The sequence below is a fragment of the Nannospalax galili genome, unplaced genomic scaffold, assembly GCF_000622305.1.
Source record: "Nannospalax galili isolate Female #2095 unplaced genomic scaffold, S.galili_v1.0 scaffold1387, whole genome shotgun sequence".
NCBI classification, from domain to species: Eukaryota; Metazoa; Chordata; class Mammalia; order Rodentia; family Spalacidae; genus Nannospalax; species Nannospalax galili.
The window spans coordinates 387,105-405,059 of NW_008355976.1; the positions used below are offsets into that span (position 1 = coordinate 387,105).

Here is a 17,955-nt window from a genome sequence, read left to right on the forward strand (position 1 = left end):
AAAGATTTATTTATTTTGAGTAGGGTTGGGGAGATGGCCCCAGTAGTTGAGATCACTGGCTGCTCTTGCAGAGGACCTCAGTTTAGTTCCTATCATCCATAGTTGGCTTGCAGCCATCCATCCATCCAATTCCAGGGGACCCAGCACCCTTTTCTGACCTCCACAGGCAATGTACCCACAGATGCACTTGCATGTATGCTGGCAATACACTCATATACATAAAATATTTAAAACTTTAAATTAGAAATGTACAAAAATTAAATAAAAATATACATTAAAAAAGCAAAAAAAAAAATAGTGTGTGTGTCTGTATATCAAACTCAGATCATTAGGCTTGGTGGCTAGTGCTTACACTGTGCCATCTTACCAGCTCTTATTTTTAAGAATTTACTCTTGGTTTTGTGAGACAGAGTCAGGGTCTGACTGTGCAGCTCAGGCTGGCCTCAGACTTGGTATATAGCCCAGTCTAACCTTGAATTTTCCATCCTTTTGCCTCAGATTCTTGGGTGTTTGGATTATAGGCCTGGTCTACCACAATTTTGGGGGGTGGTCTTTTTGAGACAGGGTCTTTCTGTAGTCCCAGCTGGCCTGGAACTCACTATGTAGTCCAGGCTCGCCTTGTACTCACAGAGCTCTACCTGCCTCTGCCTCCAGAGTGCTGGGATTAAAGGCATGTGCCACCACACCGGTCCACACAATATTTAAGAAGCAGGGCTGTTAAAGTTAAAAAAAAACAAGAACTTATTGGCAATATAACAGTCACTCTTCACATCAGCCTAGGACAGGCAGAGCGCTGGGCAGATAATGATTCCAGTTAAAGAAAAAACAGTGTAGATAGAAGGATTTGCAGGCCTGGGGAGATGACTCAGAGGTTTAAGTGCTTGCCTTGCTGCAAAAGCTGTGAAGGCCAGAGTTTGGATCCCTAAAACCCACATAAATGCTGGGTGGAAAGACCAACCGGCCTATAATTGTAGCTATGACAGGGACTCCCCAAAGGAAGCAGCTAGCCAGACTAGCCATATCAGCAAGCTCTAGGTTTCACTGAAAGACCCTGCCTCAACGCTATGTGCTCACCTGTACACACACGCACACACACATTTGAACATGTATGCACACACGCACACCACACGCATGAAAAGAAAAAAAAAAAAGATTTACCCAAATCTGTTTGAGAGAAGAGTGGCACTAAGAATGGTTGCTGGACTTGAAAAAGGTCGGAAACACTAAATTGGAAGCAAGAACAGAAGCATCAATAAAAAAATGGAAGAGGTGACCAAGATGACCTCTAAGGGGATCTGGGTCACACCTGAGGGCCAGTTAAGTTTTCCAGAAACAGAAAGTTGTGCCTACGGCTGACTAGTTCCTCAAGTCTGTCCTAAGGATTTTCAATGCCCATGTTCATAGATTTATTCCTGGCTTGTAGCAGAGCCTGGAACAGATAAGAAACTCCACTTTTGTCCAAAGCATATATAAACGAACAATTAAGGCCGGGTGTGGTACACACATATAATCCCTGAACTCAGAAGGCAGAGAAAGGAGGTTTCTGTAAATTCGAGGCCAACCTGGTTTACAAAGAGAATTCCAGGCCAGCCAGAGTTATAGAGCGAAATCCTGACCCCGTATATGCTCAGTGTGAAACCTGTAATCTCAGGGATGGGGAGGCTGAGGCAGGAGAATCTTACATGTGAAGCCAGTCAGGTCTAAGAAAGTTCCCAGCCTGAGCATATAGAAAAAAAATTAAAATGATGTAGTTCAGTGACAGAGGGCTTGCCTAACATTGTCAAGGACCTGGGTTTGATCCCTAACACTGCAAAAAGAAAAAAAGAATGAATGTGCTCAAAGGGGAAACTGAGTCTGAGAGAATAGATAGGAATGGTAGAAACAGATTTTCCAGAGACGCTGACAGCAGGAAGGGATTAAAAGAACCCTGACAGGGAGGCCAATCTGAAGCATCCCACCGGCTGAGATTTAAGGTGCGGCCAATAGGTAGGCCTGGCAAATTAATTTCCTTCCGCACCTAGTTCGTTACTAAGGTGTGCGTCACTTCCGGTTTGTGGGCCTGAGCGGGAAAACAAAAGGAGACAAAGGACGCATGCGTTGAGTGAGTCCGGATTCTGGTGGGTTCTTCCGCTCCGGCCTGGAGAAGCGCTTCCGGGTCGCCGCCGGCTGCCGGCTCCGGGCGCGGTAAGTACGGAAGCGAAGCTGCAGCCAGCTCCTTCTTCTTGCTTCCCACCTCCAGAAAACCCCAGTTGCTCCGACTCGCCTCCTCTGGAGCTTTACATCCCGCTCCTTCACCCTTAAGGAGCTCCTGCTTATTGGCCGCTTCCTAGAGGCTAAGCCCCGCCCCTCGCGCAGACCCGTCAGTCATTGGTTTCACTTCCTGTCACCCAGCAGTTCTTCCAGTTAATTGGCTTTGCCCAGCCCGCGCTCATTTTGGGCTGAGCTACCCTATAAGGACTAGAGCCTGTCCGAGACCGACCCCTGCTTCCTTCCTGTTGGCAGAGTGCCCGCTCATTACCATAATGAGCCAGGAATGGGCGGGGGTGGGGAGGGCAATAGGACGCTGGCTCTCCGGCCTGTCAGGATTTTGGGGATGAGGGTGGCCACCGTCGTACCTGTGCTCACGGGCCGGGGAGCCTTGTTCCCGGGAATGGCAGCGGCTAGTCCTGGGTCAGTCGAATAAATTGGAACAAAAGCAAGGGAGGCGATACAGATCCTGTTTATTTCTGTGCTCTTCCTTCAGTGCTGAGCCTGGATCCCGTCCCTCTGAGGAGTTATAAGCCCGGCTCCTTAATGCAGCCTACTCAAGTCTCTGCCTCTTGCAGATTCTATGAACTGATTGGTTTTATTTATTTATTTTTGTTTTCTGAGAAGGGGTCTCACTACCTAGCTCTCAGTGGCCTGGAATTCACAGATACCTTCCTGTCTCTGCCAGATGCTGGGATTAAAGGCAGGCGCCACCACATCCAGCAACTGATGGGTTTTAATTCAAATTCTTAGTGACCTTCCTGTTCAGCAGCCTCAGTGCCCAGAGTTGATTTTACTTGTTTTCTTGCTGCTAATACATCCATTCACTCTTCCATTTATTTGTGCCTCTTGAAACATCCATCCGTGCATGCATGAATGCCATGCAGTTTTGACTGTGGTCCCTGAGAGAGGTGTTTAGTATCCAAAATATTTTTGCCCTGGGTGTGTGTGGTATGGATCATCAAGCAACAAAAATGTTTTAGGGTGGGGGGGAGAAGATAATTTTAGTAAATCTCTGTTAATTTCATATAATGATAATGCCAGCCTCCATCTCTGGCTCCCAGTCTCTTCTCTTTGATCAGTCTGCAGCTTTATCCATTATTTTAATTATCAGAAACTTTGAGGGTGATATAATTGTTATTATCCCCATTTTACAGATGAGGAAACTGAGGCCCAGAGAGGTTAAGTGTACTGGCCAAAGTCAAACAGCTAGTAAGTGGTGGAGCCAGGACTCAAACTCAGGTCTGTCTGATTTTAAGATGGAATGGCTGCTTCTCTGCTACCTCCCTCTCTGCCCCATTCCTAAATCAAATTACAACCAAATTTAAAACAAAACAAAGCATTTACTTGGACCCTTTCTCTCAGTCTAGGAGCCATGTCCACCTTGTTCCCCTCACTCTTCCCCCGGGTGACTGAGACACTGTGGTTTAATCTGGATCGACCCTGTGTGGAGGAGACAGAGCTGCAGCAGCAGGAGCAGCAACATCAGGCCTGGGTGAGTGAGGACCAGGGACTGAGATGTACCCTCCTTGAGCTATGACCCAGCCTTATCCTAGAGACCTGCCCCAGAAAACCATTTTGCTGTGGGTTGGGAGTAGTCAGACTGGGAGCTTGGGGGCTAAGGTACTCACTTTGTGGTGTCCTAACTTGCTGAGGCACCATAAGACTTATGGGCTAGATTAGAGGCCAGACTCCTAACAGCCTAAGCTTTTTTCTAAAAATCTCAGGAATTAATCATTTTAGCTACTTACTGAGAACCTAGAAGATGCCATGTTCCAGGCTGTCTTTGACTTCCACCTTGCCCCAATTATATGAAGAAACTGAGGCCAAGAGATGAAAGTATTACCATCAACTTTATAAGGAGCAGACACCAGGAGAAAAAGGGATTGGATCTTCCTGAGAACTGGGGGGAAGCTTCTAACATTTGGGGGGATCTTTTAAGGGGTAAAGTAAGCCAGTCTCATGCCCCTGACCTGCTTGCTTGGGCCTTGGCCCTGCTTTTCCCCATACTGCTCTGCCCACAGCTCCAAAGCATTGCAGAGAAAGACAACAACCTGGTACCTATTGGCAAGCCAGCCTCAGAGGTGAGTGGCCCCAGTGGGTGGGGCCTGTTGAGGCCCAGTGGACCAAGGCTTCATTTTAATTTTGAATGATTTTGCTTCTGACTCAGAGCAATTCTGGTTCTCAGTCTGGGTTGAGACCAGAAAGGAGAACTTGAGGGGGTAGGCACTGGGCCTAGCACTAAGGTCCTACACATAGCCACCTGCCAGACTCTAGGTGGGCAGGGTCGGGAAGAGGGAGGCTTCAAGCGGGCCAGTGCTTGACCTGATCCAAGTAGTCTTGAAGGGTCTACAGGCTCTCCCTTGCCCCCCCAGCACTATGACGATGAGGAAGAGGAGGATGATGAAGACGATGAGGACAGTGAAGAGGATTCAGAGGATGATGAGGACATGCAGGACATGGATGAGATGAATGATTATAATGAGTCACCTGATGATGGAGAGGTCAATGAGGTAGGCGGGGTGTAGGGGAGTGCCTTTGTTCCCGGGCTCCTGCCCCTGATTTAATTGATGGCCAAGGGATGCAGAAACCCTGGCTCCACCCAGGGGCAGGAACTGGGCTGAGGCTGGCTGAGGCCCCTCCCCACCCACACCCAGCCTCCTCTTCAGGTGGACATGGAAGGCAACGAACAGGATCAGGACCAGTGGATGATCTAGGTAGACAAGGCAGGGTGGCCTCAGGGTGATTCCAGGCCACTCCGACCTACCTTGTATCCACAGCCTCAGCCCCTCAGCCCTCAAAACCTGCTTGCAGCTGCAGTACCTAAAGCTTTCCCTTAGGTACTTCCTCAGCAGCTGCCAGGACATGGTCTCCTTGGGCCCTTCCAGGCCGTTGGTCTTCCCTTGACTCCCTAGAGCCTGAGTCCACCCCACCTTCCTGGCCAGTACCTCATTCCTTGGTTGCCAGGTTTGGTCCCTTTTTAACCCTCTTTAATAAAGACATAGGACTGATTCTTTTCCCCAATGTCTATTCCCTGTTTGTTGGTGGGTCCAGAAGAGTCCAGCATCTTCGCTTAGGCTGTGGGAAGGGGGCACTCAAGGGATGTCTAGCAAACCTAATGGGCTAGGTGGGCCAGGACTAGAGATCTGGGCCCAGGCTCCTGTGATAGATAGTTCTGTGACCCAGCTTGTACCCAGATGCTCCTTCAGGGATTCTCATTGTCTTCAACTTCCTCTGATCCCATCCGGAATGGCATGCACTAGGGATGAAGCTCAGAGCCAAGGGCCTTAGTATTAAGAAAGGAGACTGAATCTCAGAGGAGGGAAGGACTCTGGTGGAGTTAGAAATCCCTAACAGAGCTGGGTTGAGAGCTCAGACCTCTTGCCTGCTAGTCCCTGGCTTTCTAGGAGTGGAACCTTGTGGGAACAAGTAGCCTGATAGAATTTGACACTTTGGATCAGTATGAAGGCCGGAGGGGGGCAAAGTTGGGAAGAAGGCCTCCCTAGCCCTGAGCCCAGCATGTGTTAGACCCTAAACAGGAATGAAAGGGGAATGTTCTGAGGTCCTTGCTTGGGTAGGGCTGGGGTACATCAGTAAATACCACAGGTTCTAGACCTCAGCCAGGTCCAGCATAAGTGAGCTGAGCTATACCATCTTTGATGGCGGGGAAGTCTGGGAGGCTGGTGTGATGGAGGCGGCAGCGATAGCGGCCACAGCTCTTGGCATATTGTAAGAAGCGGGGTGCACCAGGAAAAAGCACATGGTCAGCCAACACAGTGGCACCAGCTGGCAGCAGCACATGAGCCTCCAGTAGCTGCAGGTCCCGCAGGTAATACCGGGGTCGATGTGCCAGGAGCACCAGGTCTGCCTGACTCAGCTGGTGCTGGGATCGTAGGTGTGGGATCACCTCCTCCGAGCTGCCTGTGATGAGCTCCACCTGTAGGGGAAGGAGGAGCTGGGGGTGAGGGTGGGAAGGATTGCCTTCCCACTCTAGACCCCACCAGGATCTGACTCATTCACCCCAGGCACTGGTCTAGGTCCCCACAAGCATCTCACATTTCCTCTGGCCTCAGAACTCCAGAGGTCAGGATCAGTATTGTGATTTCCATTTTGTGCCTAGGAAGAAGCTGAGATTGAAAGGATGTGTGCTTCGCCTGAGGTCACACAACTAACAGAAGTAAGATTTGGACTCAGGTTTGCTGGGCTGTAGTGAGCTTGCTCTGAGGTAATGCTTTTGTAACCCAGCAGGAAATACATACAGATGACTTGGGACTAGGAGGTAGGAGCTACAGGCCCTCCAAGATACCAGCTGCCTGAGTGGAACTGCTTCCTCTTCCTTGGATGGGAGTCCCTCACAAAGGAGGCCTGGCTAGACCAACTTATGTGATGGCAAACGAGATCAGCTTTGGGGAGATAGGGAGGCTGACCGTTCTCTCGTCAAAGCCAGCCAGTCGGATGAGTTTTTCAGCCACTGCTGCTGTGCGTGGGTCCCACTCCACCGTGAGAAGGCGACTCCCAGGGGGTAAAGCACGGGCAATAAACAGTGTAGAGTATCCGCAGAAGGTGCCCAACTCCAGCACACAAACAGGGGCTTTCTCCTCCACCAGCCGCATCAGAATCTGACCTACGGGGCAAGACAGCTATTGTAGAAGGCATGTGAGATGGATGCCAGGCCCCTGATAAAAAGAAATCTTAGTCAGGCATGGTGATGCATGCTTTTAATCCCAGCACTTGGGAGTCAAAGGTGGGTTGAGCTCTCAGAATTCAAAGCCAGCCTGGTCTACATAGTTCTGCAGGCCAGCCACAGCTACATATGAGACCCTGTCTCAAAAAGAAAAAAAAATGTCAAAAAGATCTCAGATGTCCCCCTTCTTCCCTGTAGCTCCCAACCAGCTGGAGTCTCACTTCTAGGGGTTAGAGTGCCAGCTGCTCCATTGGCCCCTGCCTCCCCAAGTCTAGACTTCACATCAGCCATGACAAAACTCCTTAAAAATCTTACCCCGTCAATCCCTGTGATTCTAAAAGCCAGTAGGACTGAACTTGGGATCCTCAGCCTAGCATTTGGGGCCTCCTTAGACTGCATCTTGTCCTACCTTTTTCCAGTCTCAGCTCTCAGCTCTTCTCACCTATAGCCTATATCCAGGCCAACAGCAACCATGCCCAGGATCAACTATGCTGTGCTATTCCTTCATGTTGCATTTATATATGGGGCTGACTTTGCCCCTCCCCACCCCCATCCTCCTGGCCAACTTGAAACCACTCCTAGGCTCAGTTCAAATGTTCTTTCCTCTCTGAGGGCCCAGCCAAAAACAACCACCCCATTTTCCAGGTCTCTAAGGCTTTCTGTTTCATCCCCTCGGCTTCCCCCTTATCCTAAGACTTAGAAGCAAAATTCAGGAGGCAGACAGCTCTCCTGAATTGGATGTGGAAGCCTCTATGGTAGAAAAGAGACTTGGACACAAATAATTACAAAGCTCTGAGTTATGATTATTCCCTGTGTATTATGCTGTGTTTGAGGCCAGCATTTGTGGCTGGTTCACCTCTGTGACCTGTACCTCCTTCCTCACCACCTGGTACAAAAGAGTGGCAATAAATGTCTGCTGGATGATTGAATGATTTAGTCCAGGCTCCTCATTTCCAGATGAGAAAAAAAGAGACCCTGACACAACCACAAAGCTGCCCAATTCACCTTCATCATCTTGGGGTTACTTGTGAAACAGAGGCTTGAGAAAGGAACTCTGACCTTTAACAGGTCCCATGTGGCCCAGGTACTCAAAGCAGCTGCTCCAGTGGTCTAGGGTAGTGAGGATGTGACCAGGGTCCCCAGACAGGGCATGGGTGAGCACATAGCTGAAGGCCCGCTCCTCAATGCGCAGTCCTGACAGGCAGTCTCTGAAGCTCCTCAGCAAGACTGTGCGCACCAGCAGTCGGAAGTGGTGCCGATATCTCACCAACATTGTCACCACGAGTGGCAGGAATGCCAGTGCGATGGCAGGGGACATTGTCCCTACTTGGGTCCTGGGGTAGAGGGAGGTTGGGAGGGAAAGCCATACTTATCATTTGCCTGTCATTTGTGCAGCCTTTACCAGTGGCAATTACTATGCCCATATTCTACAAACCATGCCTAAGAAAGGCTGTCTTCTGCCCAGAGTCACACAACAGAACTGGGACTAGAATCCAGGTGGTTGGGATCCAAGCCTGTGCACTTTCAAGGACTACACAGTGCCCATGTTCGGCATCCAGCCACAAACTACGTCTTTCTAGTCCTGGTCTGTGGGTCTCTTTCAGACTGCTCCCTGAGCCCACCCATTTTTTTTCCTCTTTAACATCACCCTTCTTCAGCACCTCTTTCATCAGTTCCTCCTGGGATATCTTTCTTCCCATCACCCTCCACCTGCCTGGTCTCCTCTGACCCATTACTGTGTAGCAAAAGAGAAAAGCTTTGTAGTCAAAGCCCTTCCCACTGTCACTGTGCTCTGCCTCAGTAAAAGGCAAACAGGATGCTTGGTATGTTGGTACACATCTGTAATCCCAGCATTAAGATGAAGCAAGAGGATATCAAGTTTGAAGTCAACTTGGGTTACGTTTGAGACCCCGTCTCAAAAACAGACGCACACCCTCTACCATGTTAGGCTGGGATGCTTTTTTTCTACCCAGGACTCCCCTCTCTGCTCTACCCTGGACGCATGAGTCCTCCTTAATTCTATTTTTTTTTCCAGTCCTATCTCCCTTCTTTAATACTTCCCTCCACCCCATACTCTCTCAGAACTTTATGAGTGCATACATGCACACAACACACCCCATACAGTATCTTTCCACTTGGCTTTCTTCTCCAGGACCCCTTATAGGGAATAGCCCTTTTTTCATCCATCCTCTCACTCCAGATCTGACTGTGGTCCAGGCCTCTGTTGGAGGGGGAAGTTTATGCTAAAACAGAGTGTATTCGTGAATGTGAAGAGGTGAGTGATGTGGGGCATGAACTGGTGTGCTGGGGAACCCACACGGCCCTGCTTACCTGGGCTGAATGCTCCTAGTGATGACCAGAGCACCAAAATGGGAAGTCCTTGAGAAGAATAACCCGAGGGAGGAAGCTGGACCTGCTGTCAATTATTGATGTTGAGGCTGTTACCTGAGACCTGCAGTTCAAGTTACCAGAACCAAGAGCAAACCCCAGCTGCCTCCTATTCTTCAGGAACCTTTGAGAAACCTAACAGAACTCTAGGGTCTTGATCTGAAGGATTAGAAAAATGGTACTTAGCCGGGCATGGTGGCGCATGACTTTAATCCCAGCACTTAAGAGAGGCAGAGGCAGGCGGATCTCTGTGAGTTGAGGGCCAGCCTGGTCTACACAGTTCCAGGACGACTGGGGCTACAGGGAGACCCTGTCTCAAAAAGACCGAAAAAAAAAGTTACTAGGTCCGCTAACTTCAACCCCTTGGGATCAGGACATGGAGCATGGTGGAAGCCAAAATGATTGAGACTAATTTACTCAGTTCAAAATTCAAGCTTTCTCTATGGTGTTAGGGCATAGGCCACTAAGAAGTCGGAATCTGGGGACTCCTCCAAGAGACTCCATTCAGCAGAAGAGGTTAACTCAAAAACAAGAACAGAATTGTGATTACCAGATTAGAGGTTTTACAATTGGAAGGACTTTTGTTTTCTGATCAGCTGCTTATCCAAATATACTGGGTGGCACATTGTAGACAGTAAAATGTGTTAACGAATGAATGATACTGGATTAAGCAAAGAGCTGGAGGTGCTCAGAGAATGGGACCAGAAAGGCAAAAACGAAGATGAGGTTTGTACTGAGTCTCGGAAACTAGTAACAACCTGATGAGATCAAGTGTGCTACCTGCCTGTGAAACTGCCAAATAGTGTGGGGAGATAGCACAGTGGCTAAAGGTGCCACTACACGCTGTCAGGCCTGACCACTTGAGCTCAATCCCCAGGACCCACAAAGCAAGCCAAGGAGAAAACCAAATCCTGAAAGTTGTCCTCGGACTCACCTATACACACAGGCACTCAAAATAGAAATACAATTTTGCCAGGTGTGGTGTTTCATTCCCACGCCTTTAATCCCACCACTGGAAGGAGAGGCAGGCAGAGCTGTGAGCTGGAGGTAGCCTGGTGTAATAGTGACTTCCAGGCCAGCTGGGCTGCACAAAAACAGCTACTGCCACGTATTCCCCCGGCTCCCCGCCCCCACCCAGGGTATTGCTCCCTCGCGTGCACATGCAGAGTTTATTCAGGCCCGACCGGGGGCTTCGGGCCACGTGACCAGGTCAGATGAGCACTCGGGCCAGGCAGCGGCGAAATCACGTGGCCCGCCCCCCTTGGGCCCCGGGTCACGTGATCCATGGCCATCTCGTAGGGTGCACCTTCCCATTGGCTGGTGGCGGTCACGCGGTAGGGGCGGGACCGGAAGTCGGGGCTCGAGCCCCAAGCGACTCTGGGACAGGGTCGCCGGGGGAGGAAGGCCGCGGCGGGTCATGTGACCGGAAGGGCTCCTGACGGACGCCGTCCCTCCTCGGCGCCGCCTGAGCGCCCGGCCCGACCCCGGCCATGGGGTGCTGCTACAGCAGCGAGAATGAGGACTCGGACCAGGTGCGGCGGCACAGGCGAGGTTGGGACGGAGGGCCTTGGCCCGGGGACCTGGGGCCCAGAAAAGACCCCGCAGAGGGGAAGCCGGACTGCAGGGCTCACTGAGTACGGAGGCCTTGAGGGGACAGACTACAGAGAGGACGCCGAGCCGGCCTCCTACCCCTGTACAAGAGCCAGGTGTTAACACTCCCAGCCTGTGGTAACGCCGCCTGTCTGACTAGGCCCTTGCCCTTCCACCTTCCCGGACCCTCGTCCTTTTACAGCTCCTAGGATTCTCAGCCTGGGTGCCTGGGAAGCACTGCTTTTCCCAGATTCCGTGGGCTTTGTGAACCCATTGTAGAGATGGGTAAGCTGAGGCCCTGAGTTAGTCACCCGGGATAAATGAGAAATTTGTTAATCTTTTGTTACTAGTGTTGGAGAAGTAATGTCACTGCTGGTCTGGTATCAGAGGAGGCTTCTAGAAGTTTAGGGGTATTTGAGTTGGCCAGTGAAGAAATCAGTAGGTACAGTGAGGACATGGAGATTCTGGGGAAGCAGTAAGTCGAGTTTACCTTTGGCTGATTTAGGCGAGAAAAGATCACGGTGTGGGGAGCTTATTGTTTCTGAGTTTGGCCTGCCTCAGGGCAGGTCCTGTCTGGTGCCTGAAGTCCTCCAACTAGAGAGTGCCTGTGTGGAGAAGGCTGTAGATCTGATTCCTGGGAGAGACTGTCCAGCTTCCCTTGGTTCAGTCTCATTCTCCACACTGCCCTGCCTGGCCACCTTTGAGAACCTTTGCAAGCAGGAGCCTCCTGCCCCCAGCACACCTTTATAACTGCCTCAAGGTCTGGGTTCTACCTTTCCACACACAGGACACAGAGAAAGGATAGCCATTCTAGTGGGGGATGTAGCCACCGAAATAGACTGTATGACTTTACTTGGGGAGTCCTTCTTTCCCCCGTGACAGTACTTTGGGTTAGGAACTAAGTTCAGGAAATGTTACTTGGATGGTAAAAAGAGCTGATCCTGATGCTCAGTGAACACAAATTCTCGTCGGGCACACCTCGTGGCCAGTGTCTCCCATTTCATCCAGAGACAGCAGCAAAACAGCCACCCACAGAACAACAAAGGGGTTAGCAACAGTCCAGCCTGACTGGGACTCACACGGAGAGCTGTGCCCTGGAGGGAAACTGTCCCTTCAAGCATGTGGTCAAGATGAGGAGGCAGGGTTAATATGAGAAAGGAGAGCAGCTTCTATGTGGGGGAGCTAGGCTTCTCCCCTAAATTTCCACCTTCCCCTTGATGGGCTCTCATTTCTAGTTTGGTTTTTAATTTTGAGACAAGGTCTCATATCTCAGACTTGCTATGTAGCTGAGGATATCCTTGAATTTCTGATCGTCCTCCTTCCACCTGAGTGCTGGGATTACAGGTATGTGCCCCCATGCTCAGTTTTATGCAGTGGTGGTGATTAAACCCAGGGCTGTGTGCATTCTAGGTAAGCACTCTATGACTGAACTACCTCCCCATCCCTCTTTCAATTTTTGAGCAGTCCCATCCTGTCCTTACCGGTCATTTTATTAAATAAGGCCATTTGTGTCAGCTTACACCTAACACTCTGGAGGCCGAGGTAGGAGAGCTGTTTGTGGCCAACCTGGCTACATAGTAAGTTCAGCACTGGCATTGGGCTACAGAGTGAGACTGTCTCCAAGAAAAAGAAGAAAGGTCCACACATTACATTTGGTCCTTATTTGATTCTTGCCAGTCACCTCAGTATGAGTTAGATCTGTTTAGTGGTGAGGGAAAAGTTCAGAGATCTAAAATGATTTAGCCAGCCTGAGAAGCAGTTGCCAAGGTCGTGTTCTAACATCAAGCCATGCTTTATTTGGCCAGGCTGTCAGGGTCAGGTATGGGCAGGCCCCATGGGTCTGTGCTAAAGTAAATAGTCTAACCTTGACTGAGGTTGTATTGGCTCCGGGGGCAATCCTTGATGTGACAAACCTCCCCTGTGTTCCACTCATGCTTTGGGTATGGGGTTATCTGTCCTCGTAGTGGGATTGCAAGGCCTCTTCAGGGAATCAGGAAAACCACCTTGTTCTTGAACCCCTGAACAGGGAGAAACCACTCTGTCCTGGAGGAAGATCTGTCAGGAGTGGGGCTGGGGAAACACAGACCTAAGAAGCAGTGTGGGCCTCATTCTGAGCTGTCCTTAGAGATATTTCCAACTTTGGCAAGCTTTTCACCTGTTAATAGTGAGGAAGGGGGAAGACAGGCTGTCAGGGAATGGAGAGGTGATGGGGCAGGAGGCTACAGCTGCTTTCTCATACAATGGTGACCTAGATCAAATGGCCTGGTGACACTTGGGCAATCTGGGCCTGAAGAGGAAGAACAAGGTGAAAGGCTGGGCTTGATTGAGGTGGGGCAGGCAAGGCAGGAGGAAGTAGCCCTTTGCAGGGAGAGTTGTGGGCTGGAAGCTAGCTCCTGCTACAGGGAATGCCAAATAGACCCGCCTGGAGGGGCGTACTGAGTGGAGTAGGTGAGTTATCAATTAGCCAGGATTCACCCCATGCCATCTGGGCTTGTCCTGAGCTCTTCATGGTTTGAATAGACACCCAAGCGGTCTGCTTAACCAGTTTGCAGCTGACACAAAGCCAGCAAGGATTTGCAGCTGATGGGCTGAAGACAGTGTTGGGGCCAGAAAGCAGTAGATTAGAACAAGGGCCTGAGAAACAAAATCATTAACAGGACTAGGGAGACAGCTGGTCCTAGATCAGTTCTGGGGGTTGTGTAGCAGGGCTGCTGAAGACTAAAAAGGCTGAATTGGGAGAGTGACTAGGTGAGAAGGAAAAGTTACACTGTTATCTCAGGTCAGTATGTACCAGGTACCAGGCCAGAGCACAGGAGGGTGAATACCCAAGAGGAGAAAGGACCTGCCCTGAAGAAAAAGTACCTAGCACACACCTGCAATCCCAGCACTTGGTAGGTAGAAGCGGGAGAATGGCAAGTTTGAGGCCAGCAGGGAAGGGCTTTGTCCAGGGGATCAGGAAGGCTGTTCTTTGGTTTCTGACATGCACTGATTTCTCCTTGACTTTTTTTTTTTTTTTTTTCTTTCAATTTTTTTGAGACTGGGTTTCCCTGTAGTCCCAGCTTGCTGTGGTTTTTGACATGCCCTTATTTTTCCTTTCTTTTTTTTTTTTTTTTTTCCTTCAATCTTTTTGAGACTGGGTTTCCCTGTAGTCCCAGCTGCCCTGGAACTCATTATGTAGACCAGGCTGGCTCTGAACTCACAGAGATCTGCCTGCCTCTGCCTCCTGAGTGCTGGGAATACCACCATGCCTGGCTTCCTTGACCCTTATTTTGGTGTTTTCCCATCTCCTCTAACTTCTAGTCTCCCAATATCCTTTGTCCAGCAGGTGCCCAACAGGTTCTCTGAAGCTCCAAGGCTGTTGTTGAATGCCTACTCTGTTCTTTTAATTTTTTCAGGTTCTCTAAGTTTATCCTAGATCACCAGTTGTGCTGAGGTGCCGAGGGGCAGGCAGAGACTGAAGGTTGTCTGACTTCCTATCCAGTTAGGCACTTGGGATAATCTTTATAAAAATAGTTTTAGTAGTTGAAGATCAAGCTGGACTGAGAAGAGAATCTCTCAAGGAAAGGAAGGTTGGACTTAGATACTGGGCTGACTTCTCTGATGGCCCCTCTAGGACCGGGAGGAGCGGAAGCTGCTGCTGGACCCTAGTAGCACCCCTACCAAAGCCCTCAACGGAGCGGAGCCCAACTGCTACAGCTTGCCTTCAGCTCGCACAGATGAGCAAGCCCTACTCTCCTCCATCCTCGCCAAGACAGCTAGGTGAGTGTCACAGGACCAGGCCAGAGGCAGAGGCATTCTGGGGCATGGGGAATGGGACATGGTCACTGGGGAAAGGTGTCTCTGGGGCTGCCCTGCTCCAGTGGGCATGCAGGGGCATTGGTGTCAGAGAGCCCTGGAATTGGCACCTGGCACTGAGTCCTGTTTGTCCCTCTCTGAAGCCCCTGTCATGTCTTCTCTGTCTCTTCTCTTCAAAGCAACATCATCGATGTGTCTGCTGCAGACTCCCAGGGCATGGAGCAACATGAGTACATGGACAGGGCAAGGCAGTACAGGTGAGCTCAGGGCCAGCCAGGCCCTGCCTCTTCCCTTCACCCTTTTCAGTTTTGGCGTCTGGTCCCCAATCCAGGCTCTTTCCTTGGGTGCAGCCCAGAAGACTGGTAACAAATCACTTAGGCAACTCAGGTCAGCCCTGTTTGCCCTATGTATTCAGTCAAAGGTTCTCAGAGTGAGTTTGAGATGAAATGTACCCTGTTACCATGCTCCTTTGGCCTAAGGGAGTAAGGCTTGCCTGGGTTGGACAGGGCAGGGCACGGCACAACAAATTGTAGCCTAATTAACTCTTCCCTGTCCCCTCCCTCTTGGCCAGCACCCGCTTGGCTGTACTTAGCAGCAGCCTGACCCATTGGAAGAAACTGCCACCGCTGCCCTCTCTGACCAGCCAGCCCCACCAAGTGCTGGCCAGCGAGCCCATCCCCTTCTCTGACTTGCAGCAGGTGAGCAACCCCTGGCCTGTACCTTTCCCACACTGTCTACAGTATAGCAGGGTTTACTACCCTACCTCAGAAGAGGGAGGGCGCTTGGCACTTGGTGCATCCAGCTTTTTCCCGCCTTGCTTTCTTAGTTTTTACAATCTCCCCATAGTCCTTTACTGTAACCTTTATTCTCCCCACATCTGCCCTTGATCTTTCTTTTTGAAACAAGATCTCCCTGTAGCCCCAGCTGACTTACTGGCCTAGAGCTCACTATGTAGACTACCAGGTTGGCCTGGATCTCACAGAGATCTGCTTGTCTCTGCCTCATGAATGCTGGGATTAAAGGCAAGCGCCACCGTGATACCTGGCCCGCCTTTGCTTTTTTAAGGTTTTTACTATTTTTAATTATGTATAACACATGTATGTGGGTCCCCATGGAGGCTAGGGGCTTCAGACCTCCCTGGAGCTAGAGTTAACAGCAGTTGTGAGCTGCCTGACGTGGGTGCTAAGTACTGAGGTCGGGTCCTATGTAGGAGCAGTACTTGCTCCTAACTTCTGAGCCATCTCTCCAGCCCCATGTTGTCTTATTTACCCACTTCCCTTCTTCCCTCTCTCCTCTTTCTCGCTCTCATCCTTCCAGAGAACCCAGGGCTTTTTGCATGCTAGGCAAGTCCTCTACTCTGGCTTTGAACTCAGAGATCCACCTGCCTCCCAAGTGCTGGGATTAAAGGTGTGTGCCACCACACCTGGCCTAGCCCTTCGTTTTTTGAAATAAGGTCTCAATATTATAGCCCGGGCTGGGCTTGAATTTGTGACCCTCCTGCCTTAGCCTTCTAAGTGGTGGGATTATAGGCAAATACCATCACACCGGGTTCTCTTTGGCTTACTGTCCTCCATCATTCCTTCTCTCCTTTGTTGCCATCCCTACCACCACTTTCCCAATTCTCCCTCTCACATGTCTTCTCTCCTCCCTGTCCCTCTGTCTCAGGTATCCAGGATAGCTGCTTATGCTTACAGTGCACTTTCTCAGATCCGTGTGGACGCAAAAGAGGAGCTGGTTGTACAGTTTGGGATTCCATGAAGAGAGGGGTTCTTGGACAGCTCTTCTCTCCTCTTCACCCCGTCTCCACCCCTCCTCTCCTGGCCCCCAGGCTCACTGCGGCTTATACAGTACCTAACCTGCTACTAATCACAGAGAAGAATGTGGAGGAGGAGGAGAAGAAGAGTGAGGCTAGAAGCCTGAGCAAGTGAGGACTGAGCAAGGGAGGGCAGAACCAACCAGGACTGGCCTTCAAAGCCCTGGCCAGGGTGAGGTTGGGGCCAAGAGAACAGGTCCTGGCAGATCTTCACAGTCATTAGGAAGATGGAGATGCCACTGTAGGGGTGAACACCGGGGGACCTGGAGGATCCCCTTCCCACCCTTTCTCTTGGCCTCCGCAATTCACTCTCGTCCCCTTCCCTGACTTGGTGCTCACATGCACCTTACTAGGGATTGTGACCAGGGTCTAGATGAGCTTGAATCTGAATTGAGTTTGCATTTCTAGCACCCTGGGTTTTTACATGTTTGGTCTTTTTGTTTTTGTTTGTCACCCCTCGATAAAGAAAGTATATTCATCTGTGTGTTGGTTCACCCCCTTGTCCTGCCCACCACTTTACTGTTGCCTTGTGACTACTCCAGTCTGTGAGGAGTGAGATGTGGGAAGGGGGTATCTTTAGGGGTATTACAGACAAATCAAAGTGCAGGATTCCCAGATCTTAGCTGACACCTTGGGATAACCTCTACTAGATAAGACTGTTCATGTCTGTTTTCCAGTGATGGGAACACTTGTCAGAGCTATGCAGATTTGAATCTTGGGCAACTGTGATTGTTGGGGATCCAGCCTCAGGCTCAGTGGAATTACTGTCAGCCCCTGGGGATAGGAGGAGCCAAACTCTGCTGATCATTTTTTTTAGCAAATGAAATCTTAAGCAGAATCCCAGCCTAAGAGTAAATTTACTTGGCTCAGGGCTGGAGAAATAGTTCAGCAGTTAAGAGCACTTGCTGCTTTTGCTGAGGACCCAGTTTCTGTTCCCAGCACCCACGTATATCAGATGTGTCTCAGCTATCTGTAGCTTCAGTTCTAGGAGATCCAATACCCCCTTCTAGTCTCCAAAGGCACCAAGTACACATGTGGTACACATACATGCATCCAAGCAAACACTTATATACAAAATAATCCTCTTAAAAACAGTGCACGTGCCCATGGACACACATGCACACACACACAAGAACTGCTCTGACTGACGATCAGAGCTATCTTCTGGGCCTACCCATGGAGGTTGTAGGAAGCTCCATGGACTTTGGCACTCTGAAGAATTTGGGCCAGGCACAGTGGCTCATGCCTATAACAGCAACTCTAGAAACTGAGACGAGGATTGCCACAAGTTCAAGGCCAGTCTCGGTTACAGATTGAGAACTTGTTTCAAAAAACATAATTTGGAAATTGCTAATCTACGCTAGTTCCATATCTGTAAGATGAAGAGTACAGAGGGGGCCCAGAGAGGATAGAAAAGTTTCCCATGTGGTGACCCCAG

General features: G+C 50.2%; 3 protein-coding genes across 19 annotated transcripts; 2 read left to right on the forward strand and 1 right to left on the reverse strand.

The window, feature by feature from the left end:
- Positions 1-2,061: 2,061 nt before the first annotated feature.
- Positions 2,062-5,267, forward strand: Anapc15 (anaphase promoting complex subunit 15). Of its 15 annotated transcripts, none has more exons than XM_008854063.1 (6): positions 2,062-2,184; positions 3,405-3,489; positions 3,613-3,742; positions 4,272-4,331; positions 4,623-4,760; positions 4,917-5,267. In XM_008854063.1, the coding sequence occupies exons 3-6, from the start codon at positions 3,623-3,625 to the stop codon at positions 4,962-4,964; spliced, it is 366 nt and encodes a 121-aa protein (XP_008852285.1). In that variant the 5' UTR covers positions 2,062-2,184; positions 3,405-3,489; positions 3,613-3,622; the 3' UTR covers positions 4,965-5,267. The 15 variants fall into 15 exon arrangements, with proteins under 15 accessions (XP_008852285.1, XP_008852286.1, XP_029412495.1 ...); XM_029556635.1 differs by having other exon boundaries at positions 2,075-2,184; positions 3,618-3,742; positions 4,905-5,267; XM_008854060.2 differs by having other exon boundaries at positions 2,093-2,184; positions 3,618-3,742; positions 4,917-5,264.
- A 148-nt stretch (positions 5,268-5,415) lies between these two features.
- Positions 5,416-10,520, reverse strand: LOC103750806 (transmembrane O-methyltransferase homolog). Of its 3 annotated transcripts, none has more exons than XM_029556628.1 (5): positions 10,254-10,518; positions 9,263-9,344; positions 7,991-8,265; positions 6,675-6,871; positions 5,416-6,184 (listed from the first exon to the last, which is right to left on the reverse strand). In XM_029556628.1, the coding sequence occupies exons 3-5, from the start codon at positions 8,247-8,249 to the stop codon at positions 5,864-5,866; spliced, it is 777 nt and encodes a 258-aa protein (XP_029412488.1). In that variant the 5' UTR covers positions 8,250-8,265; positions 9,263-9,344; positions 10,254-10,518; the 3' UTR covers positions 5,416-5,863. The 3 variants fall into 3 exon arrangements, with proteins under 3 accessions (XP_029412488.1, XP_008852276.1, XP_029412487.1); XM_008854054.3 differs by having other exon boundaries at positions 9,263-9,347; XM_029556627.1 differs by lacking the exon at positions 9,263-9,344 and having other exon boundaries at positions 10,254-10,520.
- A 146-nt stretch (positions 10,521-10,666) lies between these two features.
- On the forward strand, positions 10,667-17,011 carry Lamtor1 (late endosomal/lysosomal adaptor, MAPK and MTOR activator 1). The gene is made up of 5 exons (XM_008854065.2): positions 10,667-10,851; positions 14,523-14,668; positions 14,884-14,961; positions 15,276-15,402; positions 16,370-17,011. Exons 1-5 carry the CDS (start codon positions 10,810-10,812, stop codon positions 16,460-16,462), a joined length of 486 nt encoding a protein of 161 aa, XP_008852287.1. The 5' UTR covers positions 10,667-10,809; the 3' UTR covers positions 16,463-17,011.
- Positions 17,012-17,955: the final 944 nt, after the last annotated feature.